Source organism: Mus musculus, chromosome 9, assembly GCF_000001635.26.
Source record: "Mus musculus strain C57BL/6J chromosome 9, GRCm38.p6 C57BL/6J".
In the NCBI taxonomy this organism is placed as follows: Eukaryota; Metazoa; Chordata; class Mammalia; order Rodentia; family Muridae; genus Mus; species Mus musculus.
The window spans coordinates 113,930,930-113,949,556 of NC_000075.6; the positions used below are offsets into that span (position 1 = coordinate 113,930,930).

At 44.9% G+C, this 18,627-nt stretch overlaps 1 protein-coding gene across 20 annotated transcripts in view; it reads left to right on the forward strand.

The window, feature by feature from the left end:
- Positions 1 to 9: 9 nt before the first annotated feature.
- The window catches only part of Ubp1 (upstream binding protein 1), a 47,089-nt gene continuing 28,471 nt past the window's right edge, over positions 10 to 18,627 (forward strand). For 10 of the 20 annotated variants that reach the window (XR_379864.4, XR_001778858.2, XR_001778854.2 and 7 more), the window contains exons 1-2: positions 458 to 837; positions 13,919 to 14,070. Coding sequence is in view for 11 of the 20 variants with exons in the window: in XM_006512050.4 (XP_006512113.3) it covers positions 458 to 837; positions 13,919 to 14,070 (532 nt within the window). In the remaining 9 variants the exon portion in view is untranslated. Of the gene's footprint in view, positions 291 to 382; positions 838 to 13,918; positions 14,071 to 18,627 lie in introns of those variants that run through there. The other 10 variants (NR_164181.1, NM_001372510.1, NM_001372511.1 and 7 more) reach the window with 5 other exon arrangements.

Consider the following 18,627-nt stretch of genomic DNA (forward strand, 5'->3'; position numbering starts at 1 on the left):
TCACGGGAATCCATTCCGGCCGCTTCGCCGTGACTGCCCAGAAGACCTGTCAGTCAGCCGAGCGTAACCGGTCACACCTCTTCCGCCGCCAGGCCGCGACACCGCGGGGGCCGGGCAGCGCCGCTCGGCCCAGGCGCTAGTGCCGCCGCGAGGCGCGGGGCCGCGAGGGGCGGGCCTGGGAGGGGAGCGGCCGCAGGGGCGGGGCCGGAGGAGGAGGCGGAAGCGGCGAGCGAGCCCAAGCCGGAGCCGCATCGAAGCTGCGTCCGGGCCGGCGGAGCGGCGGCGGCGGGGTTGGCCGGGGCGAAGGGGCGCTGGAGCCTGGGCGGGCGGGCAGAGGGCTGGGGGGGGGGGGGCGCGGCCCGGGAGCGGGTGACGGGCGTGCCGGGGGGATGCGCGCTGGGGCTGTGGGGCGGGGCGGGCGGCGGCCGCGGGAGCGGCGCCGGGGGCGGGCGGCGGCATGAGGCGCGGGGCCGGCGGCCGCGGGAGGGCGGCGCGGCTCGCGGCCCGGTCGCTCCCGCCGCAGCTGCTGGCCCGCACGCTGTGCCCTGACAGCTGGGCCTCGGCCGCTCTCGTCTCAGCCGCGTCCCGCGCCGCCGCAGGTGACCACTCGCCGCGCCGCCGGAGGCTTCACCCGCGTCCTCCCTCAGGACGCGCCCGCGGAGCTCGGGCGCCTTCGCCCCGGACCCGGAGGCCGCGCTGCGCGGGGCGGCGGCGAGGCCGGAAGATGGCCTGGGTGCTCAGTATGGACGAGGTGATCGAGTCCGGGCTGGTGCACGACTTCGACTCCAGCCTGTCCGGCATCGGGCAGGAGCTGGGCGCCGGCGCCTACAGCATGAGGTAAGGGGCGCGCGGCTGCCTCCGCCGGGCGGGGCCTGGGCCGCGGGGTCGGGGTCCTGCCGCGTGGCGCCGTGGCCTGGGAGGCCGACGGGGGCGGCTAGCGGCGGAGGACCCCGTCGCTTCTGCCTGGGGAAGCCGCGCTAGCCGTTGAGATTGGGTCAGAGGGGCAGGGACTTTCTTTCCAAGTGATTTACGAGTCCTTTTAGCTGGAGTAGGCTGTACAAAAGGCACTGTTTCTAATGGGAAAACTGTAGCTTTTCCTACGGTGCCTGGTAGCGTGGCCTGCGACTTTCAGCCGCTTGACATTCTGATAGTAAGTTATATTGTGAGTGAAAGTAGCCCTGAGGGTTGGCGAGCGCAGTGACTTGCTTGTATAGTCTCCTGATTGAGAGTGAAGTTGGGCCCTTGCTAGGTTTCTTCATTCTCAAAGTGACTCCCCTCAGGCTGTTTCCTTTTGCAGAGGGCTTTAAGATTGTGCCACACACAATAGTTTAGTCACTGCTGTCTGCACCAGCAGCTGTTCCTTTTTGTGTAATTGGGAGAGGCGGAAACAGATAGGAGCCAAGTGTGTCTGCCCCTTACTTATCCCGAAAGAGTTGAAGAGTTCTTGGTGGCTCGGCAGCCCTTTGTTTCGATGTTGGAATATGGCTTGTGTAGGGTATGGTTTACCCAAGGAGGTAAAAAACGGAGTGGTTTTTGAAACGTGTGAATTAAGTGTAGTACTTAGTTTTCAGCAGTATGGTTGGTTGTGTAAAGTGTGCGATGTGGGCTCCCTGGGGCTCTCCTACCTTTCCTGCCGCCCAGGGGAGGTCAGAAGCATTGTTAATACCCTAAGAGAAATGCCCTGGGTCAGAGCTGGTCTGCACAAGTCCAGCCTCATCCCTGAAGCAATTAGCCTTGACTCTGGCGGGTCGGGAGGTTTCTTGGCCCGTGGAAAGAAGCGGTGGAAAACATACTAAACTAAGAATTAAGCCGCTCGCATGCATCTGACCCTGACTTGGTCTTTGCTTGCCTCCCTAAACTTGGCACCTTCTTTCTCTCAGTTGTGTAACTTGAGGGCTTCGGATGAGGCGGATTGTTTGCTAGACCAACTCTTGGTTGTTGAGGAAATTGAGCTACCGAAAGTCTAGGGATCATCTAGAGAGGACTGGAGAGTAGGCTCTTCTGGAAGTCTTCCTTTAGTGCGTGTCCTTGTCCACTGGAGAGCACAGGAGCGGAGCCCAGCCTGGTCTCCTTGCTTCAAGTTCTCAGTCAGATGGGGCTGCTGAACAGCTTGCTTATTGGTAGGTTTTAGAACTTGGCTTTTTTCTAGGATCTTCTGTGAACTTGTGCTTGGCTAACTTGTGTTTGGGGGGTTATTTCTCTGAAAAGGAAGTCAATTCTTGGTGGCAGCCTTCTCTTAATAATAATCTTTAAGGCATGCTGGCATCTTTGTGGTTCTCATCTATGATACTCCACTCAGGAAAACCTTTTCAGTGTTTTTGGCTATGTCCTTTCATATAAAATTTCTAGAGTCTCAGAAAGTGTCAGTTTTTGAGGGGACTTGTTTATTTGTTTATAAATTAATTGGGTCATGAGAAATCAAGAGGAGTTTGCCTCTTGTGCCTTTCAAGACCTTTGATTTGAAAATTTCAAGTATAAACTACTGTGAAATTGAACTGACAAGTAGACCCTCCTAGGGGCATGAGGCTTCGCTTCTGCAGGCCTCCCCCGTAACCCTGTCCCCCAGAGCAGACTGCTGCTTCTGAGAAGGTATTAGGAAGCAAACTTATCTTTTTGTTATTTGTTCTCACCTGTGAAGCTCAAGAAGTAAGCCTGATGTGGAGCTCACATCTGTAATTTCAGCACTTGGAAGGCTGAGGCAGTAAGGTGACCTGAGTTTGAGTCAAACCTGGGTACATATTTTGACCGTCATATAGACACATACAGATCAGGAAGTATACTTGAGCTTCTTGGAGAAATCTGGATAAAGTTTTGGTTTGGTGGGCTGCAGAGATGGCTCAGCAGGTAAAGTCATATGCTGACATCTTGCCAACATGAGTTCTAGCCCCAGGAACACATGGTAGAAAGAGGACTGACTTCTGCAAGTTGTCCTCTTACCACATGCATGCAGAAGGCATGTTTGTGCTAATTGTATTTTTAATTAAGTGCAAGCTGCTTTCTAGTGTTCTTTATACTGTATTTGCTGTCTTTGGATATTTCTTAAAATAGAATTTATTCTGTCTCTAACCTCAGGGCTTTGGGAATTAAACCCAAGGCCTTGAATGTACTAGGTAAGGTATTTTCTTTCTTCCTTCCTTTCTTTCCTTTCCTTTTCCTTTTTTTCCTTTATTTTTTTAGATAAGGCCTCACTATGCAGTCCAGGCTATCCTGGAATTTACTATGTAGCTAGCCTGGGCTTCCTTGAATAAATCCTGAGTGCTGAGGTTATAGGAATTTATAGGAATAAAGCACCATTTTCTTTTCCTTCCTTCCTTCCTTCCTTCCTTCCTTCCTTCCTTCCTTCCTTTTCTTTCTTTTCTTTCTTTTCTTTCTTTTCTTTCTTTTCTTTCTTTCTTGAGAAAGGGTCTCATTTAGTCCAAATATCAGAGGATAACTTATGATCCTCTTGCCTCCACCTCCAGAGTGCTTGGATTATAGGTGTGAACTACCCTCTGGTCTGTGTGGTGCTGGGATTGAATCCAGGTGTTGTGTATAGTAGCTAGTTAAGCATGCTACCAATTTAGCCATATCTTCTGCCTTTGTGACTTTTTTTAGACTTTTTTTAGGCTGTCTTGGAGCTTACAGTATAGCCCAGGCTGGCCTCAAATTTGAGATCTGCTTCTGCCTTCCAAATACTGCAATTTTTATTTTTAAAACTTGTGTTCTAGGGGTACTTTGTTTAGCTTTTGTGGACAGTAACTTGAAAGAATTGGAGCATTGCTTTTCTTTTTATGTATGGCATTATACATGTTTTATTAAATACTTTAGGCTGGGGTGTTGGAACTGTGCTTAGGCTACTCTCGGACACTCCCTTTGCTTTGCCTTTTCTGGGGGGAGAGGGTCTGGTTCTCATTTTGCTGATATAGTCTATCTTGTTCAGATTCCCTTTGAAATGAACCAAGTCATATATAAATCTTAATCTTTTTATTACAACATTTAAGCTGGGGGTGTAGTTGAATTGATAGAGTCCTTGACTAGATGCATGAAGCCCTGGGTTCAATCCCTAGCGCTGCCTAAAACTGGGCAGTGTTACATCTCTTGTATGTAGAAATATCAGAATTTTAAGGCTATTCTGGGCTACATAGCACGTTCTAGGCCAGCTTGAGATACATGAGTCTGTCAAGAAACAGCGAGAGAAGGAAAGAAAGCCAGCCCTTAATAATTGATAAAATAAGTACAAACCATTTTTAAATATTTCACAAGAGAAAAAGTTTAGCCATTAGAGTGAAGTTTCTTCTTATTTCTTATTTTATGAAACAACTTCTTTGGATTTGCTTATCTGAGACAAATAAAATCAGCCTCACACAGGTAAGCGCTGAGGACAAGCAAGTTTGTATAGATAGCCTTTTCAGATAGTTGCGGATATTATTCTTTGAAATTATCAACATTTGACAAGTGGTAGTCTACTTTTTAAAATACTTAGTAAGTTGGAGAGATGGCTCCTTGGTTAAGAACACTCACTGGGTACCCTTCCAGAGGACTTGGGTTCAGTTCTAAGCACTTACATGGAGTCTTTAACTCCAGTCTCAGAGGATCCACAGCCCTCTTCTGGCTTCCTTGGGCACCAGGCATGCATGTGTGTAGTAGACAGACAGACAGACATGAAGGTAAACCATCCACACACATAAATAAGTTGTTTTGTTTTGTTTTAATGTAGCCCTGGCTGTCCTGGAATTTGCTCTGTAGAGCAGAGCAGACTCAGACCTGCAGTGGTCTGCTGCTTCTGCCTCCTGGAGCTGTTGCTCGGGTTATAGGCGTGCACCACCACAGCCCTGCTAAAATCAGTAACATTTTAAAACTTTATTTATTCATTGTGAGTTTGGGCATGAGCCACAGCTCTAGGGTGGAAATCAGAGGACAACAGCTTGCTATCTTCATTTGTCTCCTTTACCACCACAAAGATAGGTCCTGCCCATTAATTAAATTCAAGTTGCCAGGATTGGCAGCAAATGCCTTTCCCCACTAAGCCGAGTGATAGTCTCCTAAAGCTCTGCTGGCGTGCAAACTCTAAAGCCATGGCGTTCCCTTATTCTGGTTTTGCTTTTTCTTTGTTCTGTTGTTTTAGGTAGTGTATGTTTATGTAGCCCTTTTGGCTGGAAATGTCTATCCTTCTGCTTCAGAGTGCTGGGTTACAGGCATGTGCTGCTATGGCCTGTTAAATTTTGACACTTTTAAGTTACAGAGTATCAAGAAATTGTATTCTTTACTTTAGACATCAGCCCAGGTGGTGGGGCCCAGACTTTATTACTGCAACATATTGTCAGCTTTTCCCTTGAATGGTGATGGGCTTACTTTGTTAAATTTTTAATCTTTAATGTTAAACTTATTTATTGTGTGTGTGCACACCCCAGGGCATGCTTGGTGTAAAGGTCAGAAAACAGCTTTTGGGAGTGGGCTTTCTCCACCAGATGTGCCAGGATTGGAACTCAGGTTGTTAGGCCTGGCAGCAAGCCCCTTTACCAGCTGAGTCATCTTGCCATTCTTTACTAAAGTGTTAATTTTGAGAGCAAAATCTGTTTTACATCCAGGTCTGAGTAATCATACCTTTTCAGGATAAAATAATGTCTGTTCCTGTCTCACACAATTGTAAGATCTTTCCTCAACAGCATCATTTATTAGAGCCCAGAGAAGTTGAGGAGCCTGCAATGTGTCACTCAGAAGAGGGCAGCTGACAGCTGGGGCTTGCAGATTCAGAGTAGGGTTGGCCTCTGTCCTTTCTACTACTTTTTTTTTTTTTTTTAAGATTTATTTATTGTTATATGTAAGTACACTGTAGCTGCCTTCAGACACACCAGAAGAGGGCGTCAGATCTCATTACAGATGGTTGTGAACCACTATGTGGTTGCTGGGATTTGAACTCAGGAGTCAGTGCTCTTAGCCGCTGAGCCATCTCTCCAGCTTTTCCACTACCTTCTTAAACCTTCTCCTGATAGTGTTTGAGCAGCCTCAGCATGGAAAGGAGGATCCCATCCGGAGGAAAGTGGGCTGAGGGTCGTGATGGTTTTGTTGTCTTGTCTTGTCTTGTGTTGTGCTATTTTGTTGAGTAGGTTTCCTTATATTGTTCATGCCATAGCTCATGCTGGCCTCAAATTCACTATTAGCTCAGGCTGGCCTTAAACTTGTGTAGTCCTTGAGTAGAGGCACTTGACTGGATTAGAACTTTTATCTCCCTCTTTGTGAGACGTCTAAGGATTCAGTGAAGTGGTAACTAAAGACTCCTAAAGCTGAAATCTTACATTATCTTCTGATTTTATAGAGAATGCTTTTAAATTTTCATAAATTGTTTGATTTTGTTCTTAGAAAAGATGAGCTTTTAGCTTTTTAATTTTTTTTTTATTTTTAAAAGATTTATTTTATATGTGTATGAATGTTTGCCTGCATGTTTGTCTGTGCAACCGTGTTTGTGCCTGGCACCTACAGAGGCCGGAAGGTGTCAGATTTCCTGCAACAGGGGTTATGGATAGTTGTGTACCACCATGGCTGCTGGGGACCAAACCTAGGGCCCCTTTAAGAGCCAACAAATTCTTAACTGTGAGCCATCCTCTCTAGCCCTCTTTTTAACACATTTTATTAGTGTGTGTGCATGCATGTGTATGTGTGTGTGTGTGTGTGTGTGTGTGTGTGTGTGTGTGTGTGTGTGTGGTGTGGTGTGCTTGCCATAGCACACATGTGGACATCAGGACACCTTTCAGGATTCCATCCTTCCTTTCTACCTTGTGGGTACCAGCTTGTCCACAAGTGCCTCTACCAGATGAGCAATTTCTCAAGCCTGTTTGTTTTTCTTAGAATTTCATTCTATAGCCTATGTGGGGCTAGGATTTAACTATTCAAAGGTTCAAGCCAGTCATCATGGCACACATCTGAAAGAAATCCTAGTAGTAGTTAGTAGTGGAGGCAGTTTAGGACCAACCTTGGCTACTTAGTGTATCCGAGGCTATCCTGAACTATATGAAATTGTCTCAAGACAGAAAAAAGTTTTCTGAAATTTACCAAGAAAGAATTCTGGATTTGAGCTTTTAGCTCTTTTTTAATGGTAATGTTGTTGCATCTGTAATTTATTTCAGGCACATGGGAAAATTCAGATTATTTTAGTTGTGAGTCAAGGGTCTTGGCTGAGTCTTAGAGTCTTAGCTTCAAGCTGCTCAGCAGTGACCAACCTCTTTCCCCTGCTTCTGCCTCTCCCCACACCCCACTGCTTTCCTAGAGGGCTTTCCAGCCTCAGTATGCTTCCTCTGTGTCTTGCCAAATCCCTTACTTGCTGTTGAGTGATCATAGCAACTCTGCACATACTGAGAACTGATGGGCTGCCTGAGGTGTGCTTGGTTGTGGTCATTTGGGCTTTTTTTTTTTTCCGGAAACAGGGTTACTCTGTGTAGGTCTGGCTGTCCTGGAACTCAGTCTGTAGACCAGGCTGGCCTCAAACTCAGAAATCCGCCTGCCTCTGCCTCCCAAGTGCTGGGATTAAAGGCATGCGTCACCACCGCCCGGCCAATTGGGCTTCTTGAGTCAGCGAATTGGGACAGTTGTCAAGTCTGGGATCTGTTTAGATGTTGCCCCTGCTACAGCACTCTTGCTGCTTCTAGAACACTGGATGGTAATGTGCTATCTTACCATCTAATCCAGCTCTCAGGGGCAGAGGCTGGCCGATCTCTGTGAGGCCAGCCTGATCTACAGTGAGTTCCAGGACAGCCAGAGTTACATGGTTAATGTTTCAACCCCACTCAAAAATAAATAAATAAATAAAAATAAAAAATCTGCAGTCTTTTTATTCTTTACATTTCCCATCTCCTTGTCTGCCTGTCATCTTCTGCCTGTCATCACTTCTTTCTTTCCATTCTCCATTCTCTCTTCCTAAGTTTACAGTTACTAAGTTGGAGCTGCCATTTGGGTCATCTTAATTTTCTGTTTTGGGAATTCTGTGTGGTGTGTTTACCTTTTGGGTTTCCTTGCAGATTTTTCTAGACCTGTGTTTTATTTCTTCAAGCTAGGTAAGCATGATTTCATAATTTGAGTTTGATAAGTCTAATGTTTGAAATCAGAATCATTTCTGTAATCCAATTAAGAGAATGAGAACCACTGAGGTGTTTCTGGCCGAGGTGGGGAGTGTTGGGGAAGGGGTTGTGGTGCCCTTAAGCTCCTGCTGCCTCAGAAGCCTATGTGTTGCCTGCCCTGCACCCGCCTTTCCCTGTCTCAATCTGAAATCTCCCACAAGTGCTTTCTCTTTGACTCAAACCAACAAGATTCCAGCTAGCAAGATGCCTCTTAGGAGCTGCTGTGAGGCTGTCCTCTAAAGCAGAGGCAGAATTGCTTGGCACTGCAGGTGGAGTCTGACTGGGTGTTAGCCATCTGTTGTTTTTGTTTTGGGTTCTTATTCCTAGAGTCTCGTTTGTCTTTTATGCTCAGTTATTTTTGTGTCTTGGCATGGTAGAATTACCTGCAATAATTGGATGCCTATGATTTTTCATTAGCTTGTCAAACTCCTGGAAGGCCTTCCTACCTGGTTAGGGCCACCTTAAGTCCACATTTAGCAGTTTCCTGTACCATCAGGAGAAACTAATGTAACAGGCATCCTTGCAGGGACTTACTCCCCTTTATTCTGGCTCTGGGACTCTTTCCTCTCGAATTCATTTGGCAGTGGGAGTATTCTAGATCTGTGAGTTAGCCAAAAGCATAACACAGCGTCATGGTGCTGTGTTCAAAATGGAAAGGCACTCTTTGGTAAAAGCTCTTTAGCATTCCAGGCTTGCGCAGAGTTTCTGAACTTTGCGTCTAGATCAGCCTACTTCCTTACGAGATAGTTAGCTCTTAAGAAGACTATGTGTTGGGGCTGGAGGGAACGCTCAGCCGTTCAGAGCACTTACTGCTCTTGCAGAACAGGGTTCGGCTCCCAGCACTTGCACTGTGGCTCACAATCACCTATAGCTCCAGTTGCAAAGGATCCAGTGTTCTCTTCTAGCTTCCTTGGGCTCCTGCATCCATGTGGGACACATAGAATTCATGCATGTGCACATCCACACTAAATACATACATCCTTTTTATTTATTTATTTTCAAGAACATATGAGATACTCTAGATCTCTCTCTGCTTTGCTGGCCTGGGACTCATTGAATCAACGATCTGCCTCAGATGCCTGCTTTCTTGTTTTGTTTGGGTCAGAGTTGGGTATAGACCACTCTTGTTAGTTCAGGCCTTCATGTTATTTCCATCTTGGTTTTATTCTTGTCTTTTGAATTAAAAAGTATTATACTTTATTTACTACTATGCATGTGAGTGCATGTATACATATGCATGTCATATGTACATGTGAATGTCAGAAGACAGTTTATTGAGATTGGCCTTGTCCTTTAACCGTGTGGGTCCTGGGGAACTGAGTTGGTCACTAGGTTTTACGTGGCAGGGCCTTTCCTGGATGAGTTATTAGCCTTTTGGTCTTCTGAATTCTTTAGAATTTCACCTTCCAAATATGTCTCCATTACTTACTTATTATGGTCTCACTAAGAAGGCATCAAATTTTAACTTGTTTTGAAAACTAACCCATTGCTATCTATAGTCATGTTCAAAGCTATGCAAGAGGGACACAGCACCTAGGTGCATGCAGGGCCCAGCCATCCTCCTGGAAAACAGCTGGTCATAGTCATTTTATCAGGTTTGTTGTAGGTGTTTGGTTGGTTGGTTGTTTTTTCTTTTTTCTTGAGACAAGGTTTTATACAGCTCAGGTGGAACTCAAACTCATTATGTAGCCAAGACTGGCCTTGAATTCCTCATACCTCTAGTGCAGGGTTACAGGTATACACCACCACACTCAGGATATTTGTTTGTTTTGTGAGACACAATCTCCTATAGCCCAAGCTGGTTTTCATCTCCACAAGTAGCTAAGGATAACTTTGAACTCCTGACCCTGACTCTGCTAGGATATCAGGCATGCACCACTGTGTCCAGCTTTGTTACGGTTTTAAGTCACAGTTTTGGTGCTAACTGTGTGTGGTTCAGCCTTTCTTATCAAGCGTTTTATCTGGTTTTATACATTTTGAGGCTATGCAGCAAATGCATTGTAGGATCAAGTTTGCTGTAGCATCCATGTCTGCTTCACTCAAAATGTTCCACTTGTTTGAAACATCATTTGATACCCCATACATCTGTCTTATCTTATGTGTCAGTTTTAAAAATGAAATTTACTTATTTTAGTTCAATTTAAGAATCTGTGCTGGCCTAGAGAGATGACTCAGGGGTTAAACATACTGACTGTTCTTTCAGAGGACCCAGGTTCCATTTCTAGAACCCACTTGGTGGCTCACAACCATCTGTAACTCAAGTTCCAGAGGATCTGATGTCCTCTACTGGCCTCTGTGGGCACCAGACGGACACACAAGCAAAATACCCCTACACATAAAATAAAAAAAATGTTAAAAGAGTCTGTCTCTAATATTCAGAAGATTCCATTTCTGGGGCTACAAAGACCATTGAGCACTTTCATGTAGCTTAACATAGGAAATCTTGACTTATAAGTGTTTTATTGATTCAGCGAGTATTTTGGCTCCTTTATGTTAGCTGACAGTGAAGAAACAGCTTTGGGTGTGGTCATGCTAGGGAGGGTACAAACTTCTGCTATCTCTGTATTAGCAGGGTAATGAGGAAGTGTGTGAGACTCTGTTGTTAACACCTGAATTTGGATATTCTGTAAAAGAGCAGAGCCAGCAAATGGTCCTGAAAATGGCCGGAGCCCAGTGGGTGGGTTTGTGTGGTTTTGTTAGGACCTTGGTTGAGAGCAAGCTGATGGAGGGTTTAGAGGAATAAGAATCTAATTTCTGACATTTGCTGTGTTTAATTAGAACTTTTTTGTCTTTTTCTTTAATTTTAAAAGACATTTTTATTATCTCTCCCCTGCCTCTGCCCCCCACCACTGTGTGTGTGTGTGTGTGTGTGTGTGTGTGTGTGTGTGTGTGTGTGTAAAGAGTCAAAGAGTTATAAACAGCTATCAGCTGCTATGTGGATGCTGGGAACCAAGCCCAAGGCCTACATAAGAGCAAGAAGTACTAAACCATGAGCATCTCTCCAACCCCTTTGATTTCTCTTGGGATAAGTTGTCTCACTGTCCAGACCATCCTCAGACTTAGGGTGGTCATGCGCAGTGCTGGATCACTACACTAGCATTTCCTGCTGTGCTCTCTATCCCCACCCCCACCCCTTTTCTAAACCAGGGATTGAACCTAGGGCCTTACACATGCTAGGCTAGTGTTCTACCATTGAGCCACAGCCCCCCCCCCCTTTTTTTGAGACATGGTTTTATTATATAGCCTGGCTGGCCTGGAACTCACAGGGATGGGTCTGTCTGCCTTAGCCTGTGAAGTGCTTAGATTAAAAGTGTGTGCCACCATGCCTGATATCTTATTTTTAATCAAGTCAAGTTTAAGAAACATTTAGTATCATAAGTCATGATAGTCCGTGCCTGTAATCCCAGAACTTGGGAGGTTAGAGGTAGGAGGAGAATCAAGCGTTCATGGTAATTCCGTGACTACATAGTGACTTTGCAGCTGGCCTGAGCTAAATGAAAACCTGGGTCAGACAAACAAACACCACAAGGAAGCTGGAGAGAGAGAGAGAGAGAGAGAGAGAGAGAGAGAGAGAGAGCGCACTTGCTGCTCTTACAGAGGATACAGGGATTCTGTTCCCAGTACCCTCACGACACACATGGTGACCCACAACTCCGGTTCCAGGGGACCTAATGCCCTCTTCTGGCTTCCATGGGCACCTAACATGCATGTGGTACACAAACACACATACATACAGGCAAAATACTCATACACATAACATAAAAATAAGTCGATTTTTAAAATATCCTCCCTATATTAATGTGGGCATGTGTTATAGCTGCTCTGGAAAGCTGTTGGGCCATATGGTCCAGGGCTCTGCTGAGGTTCATACTTAGGGAGCTGAGTCCTATCTACACAGAAACATAAGCAGGTTCCCAGCACTATTCATGAGGAGAAGCCTCATGTCCTCAGAACGGATGCAGAATGTGTTGTGTCCATATAATGTAATAAGGTTGTACTAGGGAGAGAAGTGATTTATGCTGAACCACAGGTAGACCTGACAAGATGCCAAGTGCAACAGGCCCATCACAGGAGACAATATATAACTTATACTTCATTTGCATTAACTGTTTAGAATCAGCAAATTAGTAGAGGCCGTGATGGGGTAGCAGAGCAGGCAGGAGAGTGAGTCACTGCAGTTGGATATGGGGTATCTGTTTTCCCCCCTTTGAGGCAGGGTCACTTGTAGCTCAGACTGGCTCTGTAGTAAGGCTGACCTTGAACTTCTGGGATTACAAGCAGAGCCACCATGTCTGCTTTGAATGGTGCCAGGGATCAAACCCAGGGCTTCATTTGAGATAGTTAAGCATTCTGTCAACTAAGCTACATTTTTAGCCCTCATGTTGGTTGTTTGGTTAAAGGTTGGTAGGTAGGTAGGTTGGTTGGTTGTTGGATTGGGTTGGGTTGGTTTGGGTTGGTTTTTTTGAGACAGGGTTTCTCTGTGTAACAGCCCTGGCTGTCCTGAAACTTGCTTTGTAGACTACGCTGACTCACAGAGATCCACCTGCATCTGTCTCTCAAGTGCTGAGATTAAAGGCATGTGCCACCATGCCTAGCTGTTTTGGGTTTTTTTGTTTTATTTTAGAAAATCTCACTGTATAATCTAGGCTGGCATCAAACTGTTGATTCTCCCAAGAGCTGATATTACAATAATAAAGAGATTTCTTCCTGAGGAAAATGTTCTGGAATTAGACACTATTTGTTGCATGACTGTTATCAGTATGCCAAAAATAATGGACTCATACCCTGTTAAATGATGACTGGTGATATTCAGTGAAGCTGCTAAACACCAGCAGAGCCAGCTAGCCATGTTCAACCACAAGGCTGACAGGTATAGACAGTCCTAGGAGACCCCTGGATGCAGATCACTCCTGGTAGAAAAGTAGCTGCTATTTGAACTGTCAGTTTGCTTTGTGAGTCATTGTCTTGGACTACACAAGAAACTCTTGATTCTTGGCTGTAGCTGGCCTCCGTGGGGAGCATTGGTCGAGCACTATTTTATTTGGTTTGTGGCTCCATCCTGCTGGTGTGACTATCTTTTGGCAGCAGTCTTAGTTGCCACCTTTTAAAACAGGTAGCTATGCACTCTGGATTTACTTTTTCTTTTTTAAAGAGAGGTGCAGAGTTTTGTTTTGTTTTGTTTTTTATTTGATTGGAACAAGGTCTCATGCAGCTCAAACTCTACCAACTAAGCTATATCCCTAGCCAGAGTTTATTATTTTATTTTTATTGATCTCTTTTGAGAGGGTCTTAGTGTGTAGCTCTTCCAAGTCTGGAACTTGTTACACTGACCAGGCTGGCCTTGAACTCAGAGACCCACTTGCCTCTGCCTCCTGGGGTAGGGATTAAGATCTGCACCACTATGCTTGACCAGTTTAAAGACTTTTAAAAGAAAAAACTTTCCTGATGGTTTTTGTTATTCTTGTTGTTGTTGTTATTTGTGGCAGTGTTGGGACATCAGCCTAGAGCCTGGCATGGCGGGCAGGTGCTCCCCACTAAGTCACACTGCGGCTCCTGCTTTACCATGGTGCTTTTCAGTGCTCTCATGAGTGAGATGGAGGACTATGAGTATCTTTTACATGAACCAGATTAGCATTAATAGTTATTTTGTTCTATAAAATATTTCTTTTATTAAATTTTAAATGTAATAATTGACTTTCTAGCACATGCAGAGTTTTAGGTCCCATCTTGAACATTGGATGCCTGTTAATAATAACCCTGAATTATGCTTATATGCGTCAAATATCTAAAACACAAAGAAAGGTTAGTTTTAATGTTCTGTTTTTCAGTGATGTGTTGGCATTGCCCATTTTCAAGCAAGAAGATTCCAGTCTTTCCTTGGAAGATGAGGCCAAGCACCCCCCCTTCCAATATGTAATGTGTGCTGCAACTTCGCCAGCCGTTAAGCTGCACGACGAGACACTTACTTACTTGAACCAAGGTTAGTATGGTTCGCCATGTACTGACATGTAAAACTCAACAAAAATCTTAAAGAAACGTTTTGATATTGTAATCTACAGTGCTATTGATAATTAAAAATGAGGTTCTTAAATTGTCCAAGCTTAGCAAACACTGTAGAACGTTTTCTTTGTGCCAACAGTGTTATCCATGAACAGCCTTTTTTTGTAGTTTGTAGTTCTTTTCCTGTCATTAAATGGACTCTTTATTCATTGAACAATAGGTTTTAGGCTTTATCCTTATGATTGATATTACCAAATGTGGAAGCGACCTGGGCCTTTAGCTCATGATTTTAAGTCTTGCTCTTAGAAGGCAGAGGCAGGCAGATCTCTGAGTCTGAGGTCACGCTGATCTACACAGTGAGTTCCAGAGCTAGAGTGAGACCCTGTCTCTAAAACAAAAAAGTGGAGAATGACTTATGATTTCTCGTAAGGAACTTAGAATACCGAGGCTTTCTTTATCTTAAGACAGTAGTGCTGTCTGAGGCTTGTGTGGTTGCCTCACTTTGCTTTTAATATATAGAAGTTATTTGGGGTTATTTATCAGAGATTTAACTATCAATGATTTTATTTAGTAATTTGTTTAGGACTTAAATTTTTCAGAAGTAACTGCACAGGGCAAGGATATTCATTTTAACCTTTTTTATTCTGCTGGCTGACTGTAGAGAGAGTTGCTTAGGCACAAAAGACGTGGCTAATTCTCAGCTACTTTAGTAAGAGGTATTTTGTTTGTTGTTGAGGAGCTTGGGATCCAACCCAGGGCCCTACGTGGGTAAGGCAAGTGCTGACCTCATAGCAGACCCACTGAGAGCTTCTCTGGAACAGAACCGTGTTCCAAGGGGAAGCTCTGAATGCATTTGTAGGCCTGTCAGCCAGGTGCTTGTGCTTCCACACAGAGCAGAGCTTGCAGAGTCGGAGGCTGAGAGTGAAGTCCCAGTTCCTAGTAGGTTTGAACTTTGCCCTTTTCTTTCTCCTCTCTCCTCCCCTCCTTACCTCTCTTCTCTTTTAAGACAAGGTCTCTGGCTGACCTGGAACTCACAGAGGTCTACCTGCTAAGTACTGAGGTTAAAGGTTAAATTTAGGTAAGGTTGCTTCTGCCTTGGGGACCACATTGCATCCCCACACACCCCTAGTCCCTGTCCCCATCCGCTTTTGAAATAATGTCTCACTGTATGTCTTAGGCTTTCTATTGGCATGAAAAGACACCACAATCATGACAACTCTTTTTTTTTTTTTTAAAGATTTATTTATTTATTTATTATGGATACAGCATTCTGCCTGCATGTATACCTACTGGCCCAAAAGAGGGCACCAGGTTTTATTATAGATGTGAGCTACCATGTGGTTGCTGGGAATTGAACTCAGGACATCTGGAAGAGCAAACAGTCCTCTTAACCTCTAAGCCATCTCTCCAGACCTCTCATGATAATCTTATAAAGGAAAACATCTAATTGGGACTGCCTTACAGTTTCAGAGGTTTAATGCATTATTGTGATGGTGGGAAACATGGCAGAATAAAGGCAGACATGATGCTGGAGAAGGAGATAAGAATTCTGCATTTTGATCCACAGGCAGCAGGAGACTGCCACACTAGGCCTAGCTTGAGCATATGGAACCCCAGTGTCCGCCTCTCCTATGACATACTTCCTCCAGCAAAGCCACATCTCCTAACCTATGGGCCAAACATTCAAATACATGAGTCTATGGGGCCATTTGTATTCAAACCACCACACTGTATCTCCAACTATCCTTGGAACTCGCTGTGTAGACCCAGCCAGTCTTAAACCCACGGAGATGTGCCTGCCTCTGCCTCAGTTGCTGGGATTAAAACTGTGCCACCATGCCGCTCAGAGTTCGCTATTATTTTCATTATTATTAATAATTATTATATTGAATATTTGGGGAAATAAGTACATTTTCCTTGACTTCTGTTTGTCTGTCTGACTCTCAGCTGGGGATCAGACACTGGCCTCATGCAGAGCAGGTGCTTAATGGCTCAGCTTTATTTCTTAGCCCTCCAGGACCACCTGTGGGAGAGTAGGGTTCACAGCAGAGTAGGCAGGCATTCCAGAGCTAATGCTTTGTTATTTGCTATCTGCTAGTACTTTCCCTTAGGCTCACTGTTCCCCTGCCTCTTAGAGATATTCATTAGGACTGCACCATTGGGTAACAAGAAGAAAACAAGAAAGAGGAAACTGTAGGTAATTTAGGTAGCAGAAGTTGGAAGAAAAATTCTTAACTGGGTGGGAGAGGTGTTCTTTTCAAACTATAGGAGTATACAGTTTAAAATCTGCAACTGTGTTATGTCTGAGTAGCTAATTGTATGCAGAGTTAGGTCCCTGACTTTCACCCTAGAGTAAAAACTAGTCCAATCTGGAATAACTGGTTCTCCTTGGAGCAGAGTCTGACTTAAGTAGATTACTCTTTGCCAGGGGCTAAGTATTTGGAAAGGGATGTGTGTGAGGCCTGCTCTGCCTTACTGTGCTGTGGATTATCTCTTTGTAGCCACTGGGGTGTCACCTCAATCTGCAAGCAGAAAACTTTTCTCCTAGTTTCTCTCAAAATATTGTTCATTTAGAGTCGAATTTTATTCCATTCTGCTCTGAATGGTAATTAACCAAGATTAACTACTTTGTAAATAGGTCTTATGCTCTAGGATCTAATGCACATTTGTTGGCTTAAATTTCTATTAAAATATTGTACACTTTAGAAAAAATGAAATTTTAAATTACTTTTGTTTTATTCTATAGTAGATTTTCTTTTATCTAGTTTTGCTTCTTATTAAAAGTCAGTGCTGCAGCTGGGCGTGGTGGCACACGCCTTTAATTCCAGCACTCAGGAGGCAGAGGCAGGTGGATTTCTGAGTTCAAGGCCAACCTGGTCTACAGAGTGAGTTCCAGGACAGCCAGAGGCTACACAGAGAAACCCTGTCTCGAAAAACCAAAAAAAAAAAAAAAGTCAGTGCTATAGAAGAAATAAGAGGCTGGAACTTAGGTAGCTTAGCAATTAAGAACACTTGCTGTCCCTCCACACCCCCACTCCCACCCCTACTTTCATGAGGTAAGGCCTCAGTTGTATGGTTCTGACTGTCTTGGAACTCACTGTATAGACCAGGCTGGCCTCAAATTCAGAGATCTCCTGCCTCTGCCTCCCGCATGCCTTAAAAACACCTAATACTCAGCCATGCTGGGCAGCCATGCCTTTAATCCCAGCATATGAGAAGTGATTGGTGGGATGAACTACATTCCCTCCCTTGGAATTTAAAATAGGCTGGGCTAGAACTCCTGCCTCAGCCTGGAATTATAGGCACATAGTACCATGTCCAGTCCACCAACCCTTTAAAAGCCCACTACTGGTTTCGGAGAATAAATGGAGTTTTTGTCCAAGAACAGCAACTCTTGATCTGTCTGTGGGAAGGCATTCAGCTGTCAGCTTCATAGTTCCTTAGGTGGACCATGAAACACCAAGCAAAGAAAGCTGTGGTGCCAGGGCTCCCCCTGCTCTTATTCTGTCAGTCATGTGGATTTCACGTTTCTGAGGATCATGAAGTAATCCCAATGGGACAAGTTTCCCTTTGTCTGAATGAAATGAGCGCTGCTTCTCAGCCTCTCACTCACTGCTTTCCTTGGGTGACTCCAAGAGGTTAAGCCCTCTGTTCGTATGTTTGTTCCTTTAGTGACTGTTCAAATGGCCTCACCTAACAACTGTAGCCGGAAAAGCCCTCTGTTAGCCTGTCCAGCCCACCTTCTTCCTGTGGCTCCAGATTTTAAATTAGCTTATCAATATGGATGCCCTGTGGTCTCAGACTTAATCCTTTCAAGTCTTTTTTTTTTTTTTTTTTTTTTTAGATTTATTTATTTATTATATGTGAGTACACTGTAGCTGTCTTCAGACTCTCCAGAAGAGGGAGTCAGATCTCATTATGGATGGTGGTGAGCCACCATGTGGTTGCTGGGATTTGAACTCAGGACCTTTGGAAGAGCAGTCAATGCTCTTAACCACTGAGCCATCTCTGCAGCCCAATCCTTTCAAGGATTGATCTCCTGTGGGTCTGCTCCTTTCTGTCTTCACCACATCTGGAGCTGGCAGCTGTTCCTGATCAGTACTCTGGAGCATTTCTCAGCTCTCCTCTTGAAGTTTACATCTGAAAGCAGAAAACAGTGTCTCCAGGGAAAGACCTCACTTCTAAACTCTGCTATAGCAAATGGAAATATGTCTTGTAGCCTTGCCAATTCAAACTGAGGTGAACAGCGGTCTGTCTTTATTTCATGGAGGCTGACTTTCTCCTTCAGGTCTTAAGTTAGCACCACCCCCCCACCCCCCCACCCCCCTTCCCAAGACAGGGTTTCTCTGTGTAGCCCTGGCTGTCCTGGAACTAATTCTGTAGACCTGTCTGGCCTCCAACTCAGAGATCCACCTGCCTCTGCCTCCGTAGTACTGGGATTAAAGACAAGCACCACCACACCCAGCTTTGTGAGCACTTCTTGAGTATTAAACAAACAGCCCTTTGACAAAAGTATGAGTTAAAATAGTCCTTCTCT